This window comes from Cladophialophora psammophila (assembly GCF_000585535.1).
Source record: "Cladophialophora psammophila CBS 110553 chromosome Unknown aczJe-supercont1.12, whole genome shotgun sequence".
NCBI lineage: Eukaryota > Fungi > Ascomycota > Eurotiomycetes > Chaetothyriales > Herpotrichiellaceae > Cladophialophora > Cladophialophora psammophila.
The window spans coordinates 424282-443018 of NW_006912933.1; the positions used below are offsets into that span (position 1 = coordinate 424282).

The window sequence follows — 18737 nt, forward strand, 5'->3', positions numbered from 1 at the left end:
CTTTGTTGCTGCCCCCCTTGTTTCGTGGGTTGATAACGGATCTCTACTCCTGTTGCGGCAGCTGGATGGAGAACCAGCTCAGTTGCCTGGAACAGTTAAAATATCAAATCCCTCTAGACGCCGAATGGCGACATCAAACAGTATCCTCCCATCAATCATATCTATATCTATAACTCTCTCTAATACCATGTCGGTGGGTGTCAGGTAGGTTGGGTAGGCGAGCCGAGATAAGGGACCGACTGGGCCAGCAAAAGTCGCCCGCAACATGCCGGCTCCCATCATGATCGATGATGGGACAAGGTCTGCTGCCGCAGACGTCGTTCATCAACTCCATATCAAAGGGCTGTCAGAGAAGGCCATCTCCACCGACGTGGGCTGTTCGTTGCCCCATGGATTCTATCATTTACCAGCCATCTATCACCTAGAAAGACGAGCCATCTTCTCGAAGCGATGGTTCCTGGTCTCGCACAAGGCCCGATACGACAATGTCGGGGACTACGTGCAGTATGAAATGGCAGGCTTCAACTTTGTCGTCGTCAAGAACAAGGAAGGGGACATTGTGGGATTCCATAATATCTGCAGGTAGGTCAAGGTTCTCTTGAACTTGCCTGTGCCTCAGGAGACTGTCCCTTCCCCTCCGTGAACGATCAGAAGGACCCCTTGACACACAGCGATGACGGGCCAAAACGCAGACACCGCGCTTTCCCAATAGTGCACGAGACCAGTGGAACTGCAAAGATCTTTTCTTGTAAATACCATGGATGGACGTACGGGCTGAACGGCAAATTAACCAAAGCTCCTCGTTTCACTCCCGAGTCGGTCCCGGCCTTCGACGCTTCGGACATTCGTCTCTTCCCCATCCACACGCACGTTGACAGGAACGGGTTTGTCTACGTCAACTTGGACGCGCGCCCGGAGCCAGAGATCTCGTGGGAAGAGCAGTTTGGGGATCTTGATCGCCAGGCCGTTCTCCAGAACTCCGGCGTGGATTGGGACGCGGTCGAATATGATTTCACGTGGGTCAAAGAAGGAAAGTTCAACTGGAAGATCATGCAAGACAATTACAATGAGGTAACTCACCGGCCTGTGGAAGCCGTCTCTCCATGGGCAAAAGCGCTGATCCATCCATCAGTGCTACCATTGTCTCACGGCACATCCAGATGTCGCCAGAACCACCGCGCTTGATACATATTACGTCTCACCCGGCACGCCGCACCACTACATCTCGCATTTCAGCGAACCCAAGGCGTCCATCCTCGCCACATCGGCCTTTGATACGACTCGTTTTGCTGGCAGGTCAGCCACTCACGTCTGGCCGGGCGGTCACTTCAGCCCGAACCCAGGGACGGGATTCATGCACCTGATGCGCAGCCTTCCGACCTCGCCAACCACGACGCGGCAGGAATACGACGTGTACAAGCTGAACACGCCGCACGCCACGCCCGAGGCGCATCAGCGAATGATCAATTTCTACCAGAAAGTCGTGGACGAGGACTTTGGCCTCTGCGAACGTGTGCAAACGAACCTCGAACGTGGCATCTTCGAAGCCGGTCCATTACACCCCTTCCACGAAGAAGGCGTGCAGGCGTTCCAAGCCATGGTGCTCAAGGTGCTGAGACAGCAGATTACGCTGGAGGAGGCCGCTGGCAGGGAGATTTGGGCTGCTAGGCCGCCGGCACAGAGAGTTGGAAACAAAGAGACAAATTCTGCTGACGCTGCGAACAGTGACGGCGACGGCGAATCGGATGGGAAGAGCATCTGCGCGAAGATGCTGGATTGCGACCAGACGAGGCTGAAAGTTCTGGAATGGTAGCCCCCATTCACTGGCCTGTGTACTCGTATATGTACTCAGCACTTGGCTACTTGGCTACCCGACATGCTTTAGTTCTTCGCTTCGCTGCTGCCGCCGTCGCCGCCAGCAGATCCAAACCAGGCAACTCGATCCCGATCACTATCCAGCTTGCGAAGTTTCTTCTGCGCCAGCGCACTTCCTCACGTTTTCGTCGTCGAGCACAGTGCCATGCTCGAGCTAAGAGAGGGGGAGGGGATAGCCTTAGGAACGGGAGATACGTGGGTACTTCGCAGTTCCGGTGCACTCGTGTAGGTATAGTATAGGCAGATGAGGCCAATGGAAAAGTTTCCGCAGAAAAGAGGGGGGGTTTTTTCTTTTCTTCTCGCTTTTTTCTTTTTCACCAAAAAGGAAAGGAACAACTTCTACCGGCAAACAGGTAGAAGGAACCTAGATATACCTACTTGTATGGTCCAGGATCCGGATTTTGCTTCTTCCTCTCCTTCATCCCGCCTGAGCTGCGCTGCCTGGCGCGTTACCGACTTGTGGTTACTACTCCTAACTCCGTAGCGCGCCACTGCACGCCCAACGGGCCGAGAACAACGGGCTCGATGTGCGCTGGTGGGCAGGTTTCTTTTCATGCTTTTAATTGCACAACTGACAACTTGAACGAGTTGAGGCCTGATGAATCATCAATGGCCCTACGTAGATGCTCGCTACAACACCTCCAAGCTCTACCAAACCTGTGCATCTCCTGTAGTTACATTGCCTCACTAGCCGAGAACGCTTCCACCGCGACCCAACTCGGCCCTCTGCTCAAATAAGCCTTCAACGAACCGATCCATCACATGCCCATCTCCATAGACAAACCTCTTTAGTATCCTCTGCGCTTCCTTCCACGTCCTGAGTCCCAGAATCCGGGACATCTCGCAAAATCGAGTAGAGTGCCATTTCCTGTCGATCAATAGTTGTGGCCTCTTGCCCGCTTCGTCCGACACTTGTTCTGCGCAGGCACCGACGAAGAAGAGGAAGAAGAGGGGTTCATGATGAGAGATAGCAAGTGGAGGCGGAGAAGTCCTGGATGTTGCCCTTGTTGAAGGCAGCGTACCGCGCTTGGCCATGTAGGTGAGTAACATTTCGACCTGAGGACGCAGATGTTGGATTGGGATATAAAGCAACCACTTCTGCAGCGGGAGCGTGAAGCCATAAACAAAAGACATGGCGTAGGATACAGCGAGGCAGATGCATGCCTGCAACTGCCTACGGACCGCCCGGGAGATACGCGTTCGCGGGGTGATGGTCTCGACAATGTCGCAGTAGAGGGTCATCGTCCAGGAACTCAATGCTGCGCGACGTCGGTGAAGCCAGCTGAAGATGGCAGCAACAAACTTCTCGCCCTTCCTCTCCCAAAGGAGCCTGCTGGTCAGAGCATGCGCAGCCATGAATTCTCGGTGCATGTTAACATAATTTTCTAGGCTGTCGGATATTTCATCATCAGGCAGCAGGAATGATTCGTCCCAGCGTTGAAACTGAAATTCCATATCGGACAGTAAGGAGCCGTATTGCTCAAAATCGGGTTGCTGTTGGAAGGACCCAGGATCGAAGCATGTGTAATCGAGATGCGGCCTGGTAAGTGTGAATCTTGAATGACCATTGTCTGCAAGAATTACCTGCGCCCGAGTGTCAAGGCTGAGCATATTGATCCCACCGAGCCCCTCGACGACCTCCCACAACGCCGACGCGTGAGCCATGTTTGCTTCCATATCACCGGAGTAGAACGCCATACACGCAATGCACCAGATACACATAATCAGGCTTTCTGAAGGTCGCGTGTCCTGGCGGATGTGCTCTCGCAGCAACATCAGGCTCCTGTTTTGATGCTTCAGGGCCATTGGGTAGAGGAAGCTGTAGAATTGCGGTTGCGTAAACAGTGCCTTCAGCGTCAGGACGCTTGCATACCAGCCGTGCAGACATTTCTTATCTGTCACGAGAGCTTTTGCTCGATGTCGCCAACGAAGCTCCATGGACTGGCGAGTCCCATTGCTAGGCGCATTGATGCTACTAAACGAGAGGAAGAAGCCACGGAAGACTTCCAAGGCCTCTTTTTGAAAGCGAGGACATGCTTGCCAGTCAGGGGCACTCCAATCATGTTGCTTTGGCAAGGTCGGGGACGTCTCTGGTATCAGTCTACCGGGCCAGAGTTCTGGCCTAACATACTGGTCGCCGCTCTCCCTGTTTGAGCATGCCTGCTCGGCAGGTTCAAGTGAGCTGGGAGGACTAGCAGAGCTGCGGGCGGAAGGATTCGCGCCTGATCCCAGCTGCCAACATATCATTCGGATGGAGGCCTCATCGTTGAAAGAACGGATATAGCCGTCATTGTCCGCATCACCGAAACCCTTTGATGCATCTGGATCAACGATACCGTTAGGACTGCATCTCGACAAAGTGTCGCGACTCCCGCCAATTTGTCGATTGCTCTTGGCCCAATGATAGTACTTGTTGGTGACGTGAGAACTGATCGAGAAGGCTTCATCTGCATCCCTTGTGTTTAAATTGGAGGCGTCTTTGTTGACAAAGTGGAAAGCACCTCGATAGGCTGCAACAGGCATTTGAGAGGCAATGTTGGACGAGACCTTGTAGCTGTGTTCGTTGTGGTGATCTGAGTCTTGAATAGCGATGCGCCTTGTGCTTTCCTATCACCATTATATGTTCCCCATGCCGCGTCAACCCCTGTTCCTATCTGCGACGACAAAGAGGTTGTGAGTCTCCAGAACATTACCAATCTTCACCCAAAGACTATACCGAGTACTCTTCACCGCTTCGGAGTATGTTCATTGAAACGGTAGCCTTGATCCATAAGCTTGGCATAGACATGATGGCCTACAGTTCCACTCCGAGTACGCCTCCTGAATTACTAGTTCAGCTGACGTAAAAAAAGTGTTCAGGTTTGTATTCACCCATATTTAGGACTTCGGATGGTTAACCAGATCATAACGATCCCTGAAACGTGATGGGACGTAACAGCCAAGAGACGGCACCTACCTGTTTGGCAGAGGCGCCTGAAAGGATGGCGTTGGGTAGGGCCAATAGCGCCTACCGGCTTTGGGATAGCCCTGGTGGAAACCGGCACGTTCAGCCGTGGTTTAAGCGGGTTTTCAACCCCGAAGGTAACTTGACTGGCCCTCTGGGTTGCAATCCCGCTCCTCTTGGCTGCTGAATTGCGTTAAATCCTGGAGGCTGTGTCCAAAGGCCTTGTAACAAGCACAGAGTCGATGCATCGTTCTGACAAACGCAGAAGTACAATGAATGAAACCCTGACCCAAAGATGGTTGACCAATGACCTCTTGGCGGGAAGGTTGGTTCAACGCAAAAAGATATGTCCATGTGAAATGGTGGAGAAGATGCAATACTGTCTTTCATAGACAAACAATACAGAGTTGTCGCCGTCCCTTCATTTGCGAGCCTTAGGCGGCTGAGTAACGTCACAGCGCGGTGTACCGAGATATCATGTCAGCATCTTGGCCTCAAGGAAGCACCTCGCCGACATGAGGAGCTCGGTGTTTAAGCCACTCTCTGGCTCGGTCAAGGTCTCCTTTCTCGTCTTCAAGTGCTTTGACGCACCATTCCAGCTCGTAATTAGCCTGGGCCGCTAACATGGCCGCGAGAGTCCTCCGTGACTGACTCGATTCGTCGACGCAAAAGGCCATCGACGAGGTAATGCCATGAGAGATATCGTCGATGATCGGCTTCACCATGGCTAGACCGTCCTTAGCAGACACAATTCTGTCTTCGCCTTTCAGATTCTTATATCCCGTTTTGCAATCTGCGTTACCACACCAAGACTTGCCGCAGCCTCCTATCAGCTGCTGCAACAGTCTTCGCTCGATCCTCCGCCTCAGCATCTTCTGATCAGGGTCGTAGGTAGTCACGTATAACGGGCCAAAACACTCGTTGCATAGGCCAAGCTGCTCTTTCTGGACCCGGGACTCGTCCTCGGGTTTAATAGTCCGACCACATATCCGGTTCGAGCAAAGCTTCGGCTTCCGTCTGGAGAACCTTTCCCGATCGTGAAGCAGTAGATGCATCTTCATGTCTCGTAGCCGAACGATCTTGTTACAGAGATGGCACTCTGTTGTACGTGCGCCGTCTGCAAGTTCGTGGGGAGACAGACCCGACATCAGCACCTCAGGGTCCGTGAAGGAAGCATCTTCGGGGCCTTGCTGGGGGACAACCAGGTGGCAAAATTGGCAGAGAATCTCTTTCCCCGGACAAGTCGTCGTACGATGATGAGCCAAGGCGGGAAGATCGGAAGCCTGAAATTCGCAGTTTGGACATTGAAACAAAACTTGTGGGTGGAAAACCGAGTCATGTTTCTGACGTGAAACCAAATCGTTGCCATGCCCGTCATCATGAGCGCAGTGCCAGTGATTCTTCCACGCATCGGAGTTCTTGAGAAACACGCCTGAACATTTCGGGCAAAGAATATTGTTTCTATAGCAGAATGCTTCGTGCAGCGGAAGGGTCCGTTTGGGAACCACCTGGTGACAGTTTTTGCATCGCACTTCGTCCGGAGACAGTTCCGGAGGCTGGGCCTCCGTTGTTTCAATCTGCCCGGTGGCCGCTCTGATTTTGAGGCTGAATGGGATTGGCCCATCTATATCTGGAGACCCATCGTTCTTCTTGTTCCAGGCATGAACGGCAATATTCAAGTATTCGGCGTCTTCAAGATCGACGTTGGTGCGGGAGAGTTTTAGTCGCTTGGTCGGTCGAGTGCTCAAGTCGCCGAAAACATATTCATCGTCTCGGGGCTGAGAGCGTTGACGAGCAGAAAAGGGACTGACAAGAAGATCGAGAGTCGCATTATCATCCGCGGCCTGCAACGTCACCACCAGATCTTGGGTTCGATCCCAATCCTTCAGCTTATAATCCACGTACTGTCCTGGCAGGACCTTGCCCTGTAATTCGGCTCCTACACCCAACAATCCTCCGATGGAACTGCCTTCGTGTGACTCCTGCACCGGTCTCTTCTTTGCCAGCTGTTTGTTCAACGTCTCACGGGCTTGCTCTTCGTTCAATGGCTCAATATCCACTTCAAGGTCTGTGTCGACAATGCACACGCCCTCCTCGTCCGGTTCGAACTTATCCACCAAGAAACGGAACTTTTCATGGCGGGCCCCCGGGACAACAAGCAATTCCCCACGGGTCAGGGTAGTAAAATTGTCCCGCAGATAGCGCTCGAGCAGCGATTTCCAATCTTCTGGGTCATATCCTGCTTCCAGCGGTCTCAGTTTCACATAAGTGCCTTTTTCCAACTGTTTCGCTTGGATTGTGACCGCCGGTCCCCGAGGCGAGTCTGTGCCATTGGTCATGATCACATCCTCGCTCGGAGTGCCTTCTCGTGTTGTGGAAGCAGACGACGCCGCACTTTGCAAACCCAGGGCTTCTTGCAGACCGCTGCTCAGCCCCATGGTGCCCTCAGCGGCGGAGAATTCCCGGATACCAGCAAACACGGCTCTTCCATTGCGCGGATTGACGATGCGGAAAGTGAGGGGATGTGGAAGTTGCTGTTGCTGTTGCTGGTCTTGGACGGCTGCGCGAGCACGGCGCTCAGCGGCAAAAGAGTAGGGGTTAAAGGGATCAAAGGACGAGGTGAGGTTCCTGTTTGCACGACCCGAGATGGATACAACAGGTGCGGCGGCAAGAAGTGCTTCGAGGGCCGACGGTGGCAAGGTGATCTTGTCGCCCGCCAGCCGGCGGTTTGGAGGGGCAACCACCAGTTGAGCGGACCATTTCAGGGGCTCTGAATGTGAAGCCATGGTGAGAGGCTGTTGACATGAAAGGGTGACGTTGTGGAGGGAAGTCGAGTGCGAGAAGAAGCCATGATCAAGTTGGGCATCAGAGGACAAGCCAAAGTCTTCAAGGCGCAAGGCACAAAGTGACGCGTGGTGACCTGCGACTTCGAGAAGCGTCGACAGGATGTTTACAAATTGACCGTCTCCCCGACGGCGTGCTGACGCTGCTTTTATTCTTGCAGCACCTTATCCCACTACCAAGTACTTGGACAGCACTTGGTACTTGGTACTTGCTATTACTCGGACTTGTTGTCTCGTCTCCCAAGTACCCAGTATCCACAGAGTCATTCGATGCGCCACATCCGCTGTCTGAGTTTGTGCATCCTAAGCCATCCGCTTGGACGCTTGATCGCTTGATCGCTTGGCCGGGCAACTGCGGCCTCGTGCAAAGAGCTCCGGCGTCCGTCCTGTCGAGTGCTGTGTACCACCCTTGTCTGACAAGTAATTGATGGTTACCATTTCCATTTCCTCGTCGATTCACCTGCCACCTGGTACCTGGTCACTCACCCCCTGGAACGTGGAACGATACTCCGTTGATTATGACACAATAGAGGCTGCTGATTGGCTAGCTTCCGACGGCGGCGGCTTTGAACGGCACGTCGACGACGCGCTGCTGCTTCCATCTCACCAGCTTCTCTCTTCCTTCTCTCTTCATTGGATCAACCAAATCAACTCAGCTGCCAGTCAAGTAGTCAGCTTCCGCTGGTCTCCTCTCTTTCTCGACCATTTCCACAAATGGGAATACGGGTCCCTTTTTTCCTTGACGGTACAAGAAGCCCATATAACCCTCCTCTAGCGAACACAAGTCTGGTACCGCTCTCTACTGACTTCCGGGTGTTCCAACTCGATCGCTGCCACTGCCACTGCCTCTGTTGGGCTTGCTCTTCCTGACCTGGAGACATATGTGAATATTCCAGTCCTTGCTCCAGGTTTGCCCTCTAGTTCACGCAGTTAAGCCATCCCTCCAAAATGGCCGAAATAGTCCCTAGAAAAGGCTCTTTGAGCTTCTTCAATCCCTTCAAGTCAAGATCTAGTAGTGTCTCAAGTTCCAAAAATGCTCCCCCTTCCGACCTCAGTATTGACGAGCTCAAGCTCGATCAAAAGTCTGCAATCTTCACAACTCGCCTCAGAAAGACCGCAAGTCCGGCCAACTCGGCCAGAAGCTCCAAGCCAGGTTCCAAGAAGAGCAGTCTTGACCAATCTCGATCGCTTCGACAAGCTTCATTCCCTGCCATCAATGTCGCGGGTGAATGGGAAAGAGATGCGGAGACCGGCGAACGAAAAGACCACACAGAAATGTTGCACAGCCTCGCCCATCGTGAATCCGAAGAGTCTCTCGCTGAAAAGGCCCCAGTCTTGTTTGCTGGAATCCCGCCCCAAGCAGCCACCGAATTCTTGGCCAGGCTTCCGGAAGCCATCTGGAAGCGAATAGTAGAAATCCTGGGTCCGGCGGACAAAGCGAGTCTTGCCCTTTCTTGCAAGCCATTCCGAGACTTATTGGGGACTGGAGTATGGACAAGCCTCGATGCCGAAGAGAATCGTGACGCAAAAGCCGCGTTCCTTGGGCATCTGGATCAACAGTTACCGGACCACTTACTCTGCTTCCCATGTCGAATATACCACGTCCGGACCCAGAAGGGACAAGAAACTCTGCGTCCCACCAACATTTCCAATCCTATTTTCAATTGCCCCAACGCCTTCAATGCTGAGAACAAGGTGTCGCGACACAGGATCACAGTGGGTCGGTCACTGCCCTTCCCGTTTGTCCAACTCATTCTGCGAGCCCACAAATACTCAAAAGAACACGGGATTCACATTGACTCAATGTCGCGTCGATACAAGGACCGAGATGGAGAATGGTCTCATCAGACTCGTTATGCCATTGTTAACGGCCACCTACTTGTCCGGGTCATAAGCTCAGCATTTGCGACCCCAAATCTCCCCCCTGCAGGCCTGCGGAGACTTCTTTACTCCCCTGGCGACAATTTCCATCCATACTTCTCGGTCTGTGCTCATTGGCGCGATGGCAATCTCATGCCTGCTGTCAAGTGTGCTTTGAGCCACATCCCCAAGCCACCAGATGGGAGTGGCATAGCAGGTGCGGCCGCCAAGGTGCAGTATCATATGCACAGGCCGAGTCCTCTCATTACCTTGTGTTCTGAGTGCCGTCCCATGCGGCGGTGCCCAGAGTGCCCGACAGAATATCTCATTGAATTGAGGATGCAAGAGGACAAAAGCGACCCAGTGAAACTATTCAAGCATGCCATTGTAATAACTCGATGGAGCGACCTTGGCGACGGATCTTCACCCCAGAGCCTTGAATGGGTAGCATGCAATGGGGAAGCAGAATTCGATTCACTTGCGGCCCTCGGAAAGCGTGCGATCTCTGGAGTATTTGAATCACAGTTCACGGTGGACCAGATACCAGGTCAGAAGATCGTCTCTATGAATCCAACCAAGGAAAAGCGCGGGGAGGCAGGGCATAGCTGGTACTGAACCCCCACCACCGTGCCCGTTATGGCCTTGTACGAAGAATTCTACGTCGCGATGCACTTCACGGGCTTGCGCTGGCTATGGAGCTTTCACATACTCGTCCCTCATGACCAACATGTCCCACCGTGGCTCCTCTGCTCTTGTGAGTTCTGAATTCTTATTTATCAAAGGAACTTATTGCGCCACTTGGGCCCATGAACTCAATCAACATGCCTTCCTTTATCATCTCCAGCCGCGATCTTAGACCCAAGACCGGATGCCCCCAGCTCTGGTTATCAGGTTCGAGTTCGGGAGAAACGGATGCTCCGGGACCTTGATCGGCAAGACACACTGATGTGCAGGGAAATGATCAAATAATGGATCCTTTGCTTTGTGCCAAGATCTCTATTCAAGGAAATGCTTCCACCCATTTCCGTGTGGGACCCACAGTCATTTGATAGCCGGAATCAGTATCCAAGCACGCGACACCTTTGCGGCCACGATTGAGATGCTTGCGAGCCAACCATGGCCCGGTCACCACCATCCCGTCTCTGTTATGTTATGACGGACGCTAAAGGCTTGGATGGATTTGGTTGGCGTCCACACACTATCTTCATTGCGCCACACGATGCACGGCATCTATCTTTCATGCTGTGGTAGGTTCTATCATCCCAACGAGGCGGTCTAGGAGCCATGGAGCTGGAGATCAACCATGGTATATGACGTACATGGTCAAGTCTTGTGCGCGGAACATTGACGCTCCCATCAGGCGTAGATGGGTGCTGGGCAGTACACAGCGGTTTATCCCGTCCAATTACGCATGTCGCTTTAAGATATCGACTCACAATACTTGCGAGGTGCAAGATATGGGTCGTAGTTGAATTGACACCGTCGAGTTGGGTGTCCCCTCCAATGCAAACCATGTTTTTCATCAACCCTTCAAACCATTTGTTTCTGCTTGATTCCTCCCATTGACCTTGGCGGAGCATTCTCGCCCATCGACGGTTGGAAATATTACTATCTTTTTTTTGATTGGCAAGTCGACAGGATGTGGGAATCTTCGTTCCTCCCTTGGGCCATCCTCTTCGCCCTCCTCTGCATGTTTCCAGTCACCGCGCTCTCGTCCTCGTCGGTGTACGGCCTCTTGTACGACTGGGGTCTTCTGGGTGCGTATCCGCAGCAAACATACAAATCTTGCGCGCGGACGGCGCCACGTTTGAATTTCGTGCGCTGGGACGACGCACAGTGCGGGCGCGACGCCGGGTCTGCTACGTGCCTCTCACCCCGCGGACACATGGTGTCCAGTCCCGGCCCTTTGATCATGGACTCGCGCGGCGAACTGGTTTGGGCGGAGGACAAGTATGGACAAGCCATGGACTTCAAAGTCCAGTGCTATCGTGGACAGAACTACTTGACGTTCTGGACTGAGTCGGATTCCGGCACGTTCGGTCGGGGCTCGTATGTGATGCTTGATTCGTCGTATCGGGTGTATAAGAGGGTGACTCCCGCCAATGGCCTGGATGGCGACTTGCACGAATTCCAAATCACGCGTCGTGGCACGGCGTTGATGACGGTGTACGAGCCGACACCGGCGAACCTTTCGGCCTTTGGCATCGGCGCGCAAGGCTGGATCTATGACAGTGTCTTCCAGGAGGTCGACATTGAGACGGGGGAGCTGATTTTCGAATGGCGAGCTTCACAACACTATGATGGTCTATCCAAGAACGCGAAGTATGGTCGGGGCATGGTCATTTCGCTGGAGCTGGAGCAGATGACAGCCAAGCTTATCCAGGAATACGTGCATCCCGACCAGAGGCTCGTGGGGAGCCAAGGGTCGATCCAGCTGGTCCCTGACTTGGACCACGCGCTCGTCGGTTGGGGCCATGTGCCCGCGTATACCGAATTTGACGCGCAGGGAAACGTCCTTTGTGATGTGCGCATTGCGCCATCAATTGTCTGGAGTCTCGGATGGGTAAAATCGTACCGCGCATTTCGCGCTTCTTCGTGGGTTGGGAAACCCTCGGCGCCGCCGGACGTGTACCTTCGACCGAACGACAGGAGGGTTCATGTGAGTTGGAACGGTGCAACGTAGGTGGATGCCTGGGTCCTCCAAGGCCACGCAGAGACGGGGAGAGGTGTAAATTCATCCCAAGAGGACTCGTACCGCAACTTGTCGCATATCAAGAAAGAAAAGTTCGAGACCTCATTCATAATCACAGATGACATGCCAAGGTACCTCCGCGTGGCGGCATTGGATCGGGTGGCCCACACCCTAGGCTATACAGCAGTCGTTGACCGAAGGATCGGGAACGCGCCCTTACCAGACGCAAGGTCTCGGATAGTGGTCATCTCGATCTGTGCCGTAACCGCGCTGTGCCTGAGCTGGTATCTGTGGAGGATCCGAACACGCATTCCTCGCGGAGAGTAGGGCATGCCGAGAAACCCGTTTACGTGTCCCTTCCATCGGGGGGTCGAGTTTCATCAGGAGGAGAAGACCTGACTTTTCACAGGATATGATGCCCTTGCGGCCGCGCTGGAACGAGGAGGGAGCGGCGGAAGACAAGCTATGCGACGTCGAAGATGGGGCAGAAGGAGGAGACGACGTCGAGAGACCCCCGCGCTTCAGCTTCAGCGCACGAGATATCCCGACCCATGCGGAACTGGAACCGCTTTACTCCTAGGCGCCGTGGAACTTGTGGCGACATACAGAGATACTCGCATGTACGGATTACGGGCTACATAGTCCAACAAGCGACGCCGGGACGTTTTGATCTGGCTGCGAGAGTCAATGAACAGTCTGAACTGGTGATCGGATGGTGTGTTGTGTGTTTGCACAGCCACAATTATCTCTCGACCCCCGGATTGTCACCTCCAACCATTGGGTGCATAGAACAAGGGGGTGGTGGTGGGAGCAGGGCAGATGGCAAGATGGATACGGAGGATCTATATCACAACTAGGCACCACAGTCCAACTCGATGGCTGGCAGACTCCACGAATGACATCATCGTCATCCGCCATATTGCGCTCGATACCATGTGGTGCAAATAATGCTTTGCAATACCCAGTCCAACAACCTGCGATTTCATCTATTCGACCCACCTCTTGGACTATACAAATATCTCCCCGTCGTCGTCACTTCGACGGACGCCGTTGTATCAAACTACTACGCTATCTACTCGTTCACTGCTTGGCTCGAACGGATCTCAGGGAGATCCCCATCGCCTTTCGGACGCGCGATCTCAAAGCACATTCCAAAACCCCAGCCAAAGGAGGCACGCCGGTGGTGCTAGCTATTTCATCACCATCTGAAGAACATAAGACGGACCAAAAAGACACGGACCAAGAGGAAAAGGGGGGGGGAACGAGGAACTAGAAGAATAATGCCCATCAACACCTCGTCCTCGGATGAAGGCGTCACGGGCGCTGCAAAATTCGTCACATCTGCCGTCGGTGTACGTACATATGCATTTTGTTCTCTCTCTCCGCACTCATCTTGATTCGCCTTGCTAATTCCTTCAATCTATCTGCTGACTTTTGCTATTCTCATCTCAATATGTAGAACACTGTAGGCGGCCTCACCCGCACAGTTGGTGGCGTCGCCGGCGCCGCAGGCCGCGGGATTGGAGACACTATAACTGGCGCTACAGGTTCGCTGGGCAAACCCGTGGGAGATGGCCTTGCGAATGCATTGACTGGCGTCGAGAATGGGGCATGCAAGGTTGCGCGTGGCGTTGAGGATGCGGGACAGTGGAAGAGTGGTGCGAAGCGAATCTGATCCTTGAGTACCCGCAGAAAGTGGATAAACGGTGGAGACTGGATGATGGCCAAAGAGACTTGGGATAGCAAGAGATCGAGGAAGACTCGAGGAAGACGCACGCTTTCGGGAATTCCGAGGTGAAACATCAACACGCGAGGGGTTTTCAAAAACCTGCCGAAAAGGGAAGAGGGTGGAAGGAAAGAGACGAACCGTTGAAACAGAATCTTGTACGACATGATGTCGACGGGTCAAGTCATCTTGGATGGGTGAATTCTAAAGGGAAAGCCGGTAAAGGGGGTGTTGAAACGTTCCGGACAAGCCACGATGCCGACATTCGTTTTCACAATTGAGGCAATGTCCTCAGCAGTGTCCAAGTGCAGTTGTTGCAAACTGAAGAAAAAAAAACAGTGGTAACTCCTCCATAATAATTGGTTTTCATCCTTCGTAGAGCATGTCGAAACCTGTCAAAGAATCCAGCCACCTCAATCGCAGCGTCGAACTATGAGTTCACACGAGTACCGGCGCCCCGAAACGTGCCATCCGCGGTCGAGACTTGAGGGCTTCCCAGAAATCAACCCAGAGACGACAAAGGAAATTTCAGCTGCTGTATCTGGTGCGGGTTGAATTATTGCTCGCGCTGAATTCTTGTAGACGCCAGTGTCTAAGAAGGCGGTAGCATACGTGGTAGAATATCAAGAAAAGGCCCTCATAATATCTGCGCCACACTAGACCAGAATGTTGAACTCCGATCAAGCTTTTCCAATGTTGCAAGTGTGTTTTCCGACTGCGCATATCCGTAAATCGATCAAGAAGACTGCAGCATCACAGATTATGTAGGCATCGGCGCCTCATGGCCAGTGAGGCCTTCTTGCTCATATCCTTCGACAGGTGTACATGTACAGAAAAGGTTCGTATCTCCGTAGGCGTCATCAACACGGGCTACTGTTGGCCAGAATTTCTTCTCTCGCAGCCATGGTAGTGGATATGCAGCTTGCTCCCTTGTGTAAGGGCGATCCCAGTCATTTCGCATCAGATCCTGTTGTGGATGCGGCGCCATCTTGAGGACGTTACCCTGTCGGGGCATTTCCCCGTCTTCGATAGCTCTGATCTCTTTTCTGATTTCAATCAATGCATCGCAAAAACGGTCAAGCTCCTCCTTTGACTCCGACTCTGTAGGTTCAATCATGAGAGTATTTGCCACCGGCCAGCTCATTGTAGGGGCATGGAAACCATAGTCCTGTAACCGCTTGGCAATGTCAATTGCCTCAACGCCCGAAGTCTCCTTGAACCCTCTTGCGTCAAGAATGAATTCATGTGCACACCGCCCATTGGCGTTGGTGTATACTATGGGGTAATGTGATCTGAGCCGTGACATGATGTAGTTCGCGTTCAGCAGTGCAACTTCCGTTCCATGCTTCAGTCCTTCGCTGCCCATGAGTTGGATGTAGGCGTAACTGATAGGTAGAATGAGGGCACTGCCCCAGGGTGCAGAGCTTACCGGAGAGATCGCTGTCCTAGCTCGATCTGGGCCAGGATGGGGATCCACAAGAGGATGGGTAGGTAAGAACGGTTGCAGGTGGTTCTTGACAGCGATAGGCCCCACACCAGGGCCGCCTCCTCCATGAGGTATGCAGAAAGTCTTGTGCAAGTTCAGATGGCACACATCAGCCCCAATTTCGCCAGGGTTGCAAAGGCCGATTTGAGCGTTCAGATTGGCGCCATCCATGTAGACTTGGCCGCCGTGGTCGTGCACAATCTGACATACTTCCTTGATTGCCGGCTCAAAAACACCAAACGTGCTGGGGTACGTGACCATGATGGCGGCCAAATCATCCTTGTGCTTTTCACATTTTTCCTTCAGATCCTTGAGATCCAAGTTACCTGTCTTCGTGTCGCATTTCAGCGAAACAACTTTCATCCCGGCCATGGCCGCGGATGCAGGATTTGTGCCATGGGCAGAGACAGGTATCAAGCAAACCTTTCGTTTGTTCTGGCCTCTGGTGGAGTGATATTTCTCAATCACCCGGAGCCCAGCAAACTCTCCTTGCGCGCCCGAATTTGGCTGTAAGCTGACGGCATCCATGCCAGTGATTGTTGCCAAATTCTTGGACAGCCGCTCAATGAGAATCTTGTAGCCGTCTGCACCGGAAGCGAAAGGGTGAAGGGCAGACCATCCGACGTTAGAAACGGGCAGCATCTCCGTAGTACCATTGAGTTTCATGGTACAGGAACCTAGGGGGATCATCGAGTGTATCAGAGAAAGATCTTTTGACTGGAGATGGTGCATATATCGAAGTAACTCGGTTTCCGAATGATGTTGATTGAAAACGGGATGGGTCAAAAATGGCGTTGATCTCTGCAGTTTGTCCGCGGCGATCTGTTTGTTAACCTTGGACAGGATTTGCGAGTCTTGCAAGGCAGCTTCGACGTCGCTGTCCTTAATCCCAAGAACACTCGCCAGCTTGACCAGATTTTTGCTGCCGGTCGCCTCGTCTATCGAGAAGCCGAGTCTTGGCTTACCTGGGGTACTCCCGGGAACATTGGTTCGCAGGCTGACTCCAACTTTGGAAGCTCGTGCCAACACCTTCTCGTATGCACCTGTGTCTTGCGCTTCTAGAGTAACGGTATCAAAGAGCACGAGACCATCGTCACCAAGACCGCTTGTGACCACTTTGAGCGTCGTGCTATGTTTTTCTATCAGTATCTGGACAAATCTAGCCATGGCCCATATCCGATGCGCAATATCTTTCAAACCGTCTGGCCCATGATAGATAGCATAAAAAGCACTCATGTTCGCGAGGAGTGCTTGGGCAGTGCAGATATTGCTGGTGGCCTTTTCTCTACGGATATGTTGCTCTCGGGTTTGAAGGGCCAGCCGAAGAGCGCGATTGCCGAGTCGATCCTTGGACACACCGACAAGCCGACCAGGGATTTTCCGTTTGTGTTTCTCGTTGCAGGCAAAGAAGGCAGCATGTGGCCCGCCAAAGCCCATCGGAACCCCAAATCGTTGCGCACTTCCAAAGGCGACGTCGGCACCAAATTCACCCGGGGCTTTCAATAGAGTGAGGGCGAGCAAATCTGTGGCAACACAAAATGTGGCATCAGCAGCATGGATGACATCTGAGAGGCTCTGAAAATCAAAGACACCCCCGGTAGTATCAGGATATTGTGCGAGAACGCCGACCAAGTTGCTTCCCTGATCCTTGACGAGCTGGCAATTATTCTCCAAAATGTCACCCACCACGATGCTGATCCCAAAGCCTGCTGCCCTCGCCTCCAGAACCGCGATTGTCTGAGGATGGCAGAGACTTGAAACAACGAAGGTTTTACCCGGTGCCTTCAGTCGAGACGTAGAAAGAGCATTCATAGACAGTGTCATTGCTTCAGCGGCAGCCGTCCCTTCGTCCAGAACAGATGCATTAGCTATTGCAAGGCCCGTGAGATCAGTGACAAGGGTTTGGAAGTTCAGAAGTGATTCCAAGCGACCCTGGCTGATTTCAGCTTGGTACGGTGTATAGCTGGTGTACCAGGCAGGGTTCTCCAGGATGTTTCTCGTGATGACTGGCGGAGTAGTTGTCCCATAATATCCGGCGCCTATGAAGTTGCGCGAGAGGGTGTTCAGTTTTGCAAGTTTGACCAGCTCGCTCTGCACTTGCTTCTCACTGCGCCCTTTGATGTTATGTCTCCCTTGTGCATCCGCGAGCGACGTAGGGGCTCTCTGTCGGATCCCCTGCGGCAGAGACTGTTGTATGAAATCTTCAAGGTCCTTGACAGGCGGATCCAGTGCCTTGAGCATCTCTGTCTCGTCCTCGGGAGAAGGGCCAATATGGCGTCGACTGAACAGCTCGTTCTGGGCCATGAACGGCGCCCGTTCGGAGAAAGCCAAGGAGTCGGGGCCATCTTGCTCATTGCGCTGCTGCACCGTAGCAATACATCTCTTGCATATCCGAGCAGTATCACTTCGAAGAGGTTGGGAACGAAGGAGCCGGGCGACAGAACGGGCTGCGCGGGGCAGGACGACAGTTTGGTTGGCCATCTTTCAGGGCCTCAGGCAAGGAAGCGGGCTACGGCAACCACATCTACGCCGTCAACGGAAAGAAGAGGTCGAGGAGTGAGAGCAGAAGAGAGGAAGAGGACAAGAAAGACGGGGACCTGCAATTATTGAGCGTGGCCAGCGGTGACCCCAACATAGCTACCTCGTACTTGGGTAGCAAAATAGTCGCATCGGAGGAAAGGCACGCGGACTGGTGACCGCACGAGCGCACCACGCACAAGGGGGCCTGCAGCTACAGTATAATAGTTACGTACTAAGTACCCCCTAATACCTGCCAAGCCCCATTCCGATAACCTGATATCGGGCCCTTCGCCACTGGTGTGAAAGAGCCTTAACCACACCGACAGGTACCTAGTTGTTAGGTGGCATGCTAAGGGGTTTGCGAACGAACTGTTAAGATGGCAGCGTTGGACAATCAATAGCCACGAGGAGATGCGCCATACTAAAGAATAAAAACGGGGGTAAGCGCATCAAAGGTCGCAAATGGTGGTATGTTAAGGACAGTACAAGGACAGTACTCGGTACTGGGTACCGAGGGACTAATCCTTGGTCTAATCTGCCTGCGGACGGGAATTCTGACAGGCCACTCTTTTTCGCGTTTCTCAAGCAAAAGGCACGTGCGTTTCAAAGATTATTTTCTTGTTCCTATGTAGATTCAATCGACCAATGTTTAAATCAAATTCTGCTTGTCTGCTTGAACACGTTCACATCGCTAAATGATACACCATAATGATACACACGGATATCTAAGAGAGTATTGTTACATTCTTACAATCACAACTGCCAGCATCAAGACCCATCACGAATCGCAA

At 52.9% G+C, this 18737-nt stretch overlaps 7 protein-coding genes across 7 annotated transcripts; 4 read left to right on the plus strand and 3 right to left on the minus strand.

Moving 5' to 3' along the window:
* Positions 1-265: 265 nt before the first annotated feature.
* A1O5_07824 (uncharacterized protein) lies at positions 266-1813 on the plus strand (the record flags this gene model as incomplete). Its single annotated transcript, XM_007748412.1, has 3 exons — positions 266-582; positions 693-1071; positions 1133-1813. The coding sequence occupies 3 exons, from the start codon at positions 266-268 to the stop codon at positions 1811-1813; spliced, it is 1377 nt and encodes a 458-aa protein (XP_007746602.1).
* A 749-nt stretch (positions 1814-2562) lies between these two features.
* Positions 2563-4398, minus strand: A1O5_07825 (uncharacterized protein; the record flags this gene model as incomplete). The annotated part of the gene is made up of 1 exon (XM_007748413.1): positions 2563-4398. One exon carries the CDS (start codon positions 4396-4398, stop codon positions 2563-2565), a length of 1836 nt encoding a protein of 611 aa, XP_007746603.1.
* A 915-nt stretch (positions 4399-5313) lies between these two features.
* A1O5_07826 (uncharacterized protein) lies at positions 5314-7605 on the minus strand (the record flags this gene model as incomplete). Its single annotated transcript, XM_007748414.1, has 1 exon — positions 5314-7605. The coding sequence occupies one exon, from the start codon at positions 7603-7605 to the stop codon at positions 5314-5316; it is 2292 nt and encodes a 763-aa protein (XP_007746604.1).
* Positions 7606-8610: 1005 nt separating this feature from the next.
* Positions 8611-10137, plus strand: A1O5_07827 (uncharacterized protein; the record flags this gene model as incomplete). Its single annotated transcript, XM_007748415.1, has 1 exon — positions 8611-10137. One exon carries the CDS (start codon positions 8611-8613, stop codon positions 10135-10137), a length of 1527 nt encoding a protein of 508 aa, XP_007746605.1.
* A 1024-nt stretch (positions 10138-11161) lies between these two features.
* On the plus strand, positions 11162-12541 carry A1O5_07828 (uncharacterized protein; the record flags this gene model as incomplete). The annotated part of the gene is made up of 2 exons (XM_007748416.1): positions 11162-12181; positions 12206-12541. The coding sequence occupies 2 exons, from the start codon at positions 11162-11164 to the stop codon at positions 12539-12541; spliced, it is 1356 nt and encodes a 451-aa protein (XP_007746606.1).
* Positions 12542-13494: 953 nt separating this feature from the next.
* Positions 13495-13889, plus strand: A1O5_07829 (uncharacterized protein; the record flags this gene model as incomplete). The annotated part of the gene is made up of 2 exons (XM_007748417.1): positions 13495-13566; positions 13674-13889. 2 exons carry the CDS (start codon positions 13495-13497, stop codon positions 13887-13889), a joined length of 288 nt encoding a protein of 95 aa, XP_007746607.1.
* An 811-nt stretch (positions 13890-14700) lies between these two features.
* On the minus strand, positions 14701-17907 carry A1O5_07830 (glycine dehydrogenase; the record flags this gene model as incomplete). Its single annotated transcript, XM_007748418.1, has 1 exon — positions 14701-17907. One exon carries the CDS (start codon positions 17905-17907, stop codon positions 14701-14703), a length of 3207 nt encoding a protein of 1068 aa, XP_007746608.1.
* Between the last annotated feature and the right edge of the window lie 830 nt (positions 17908-18737).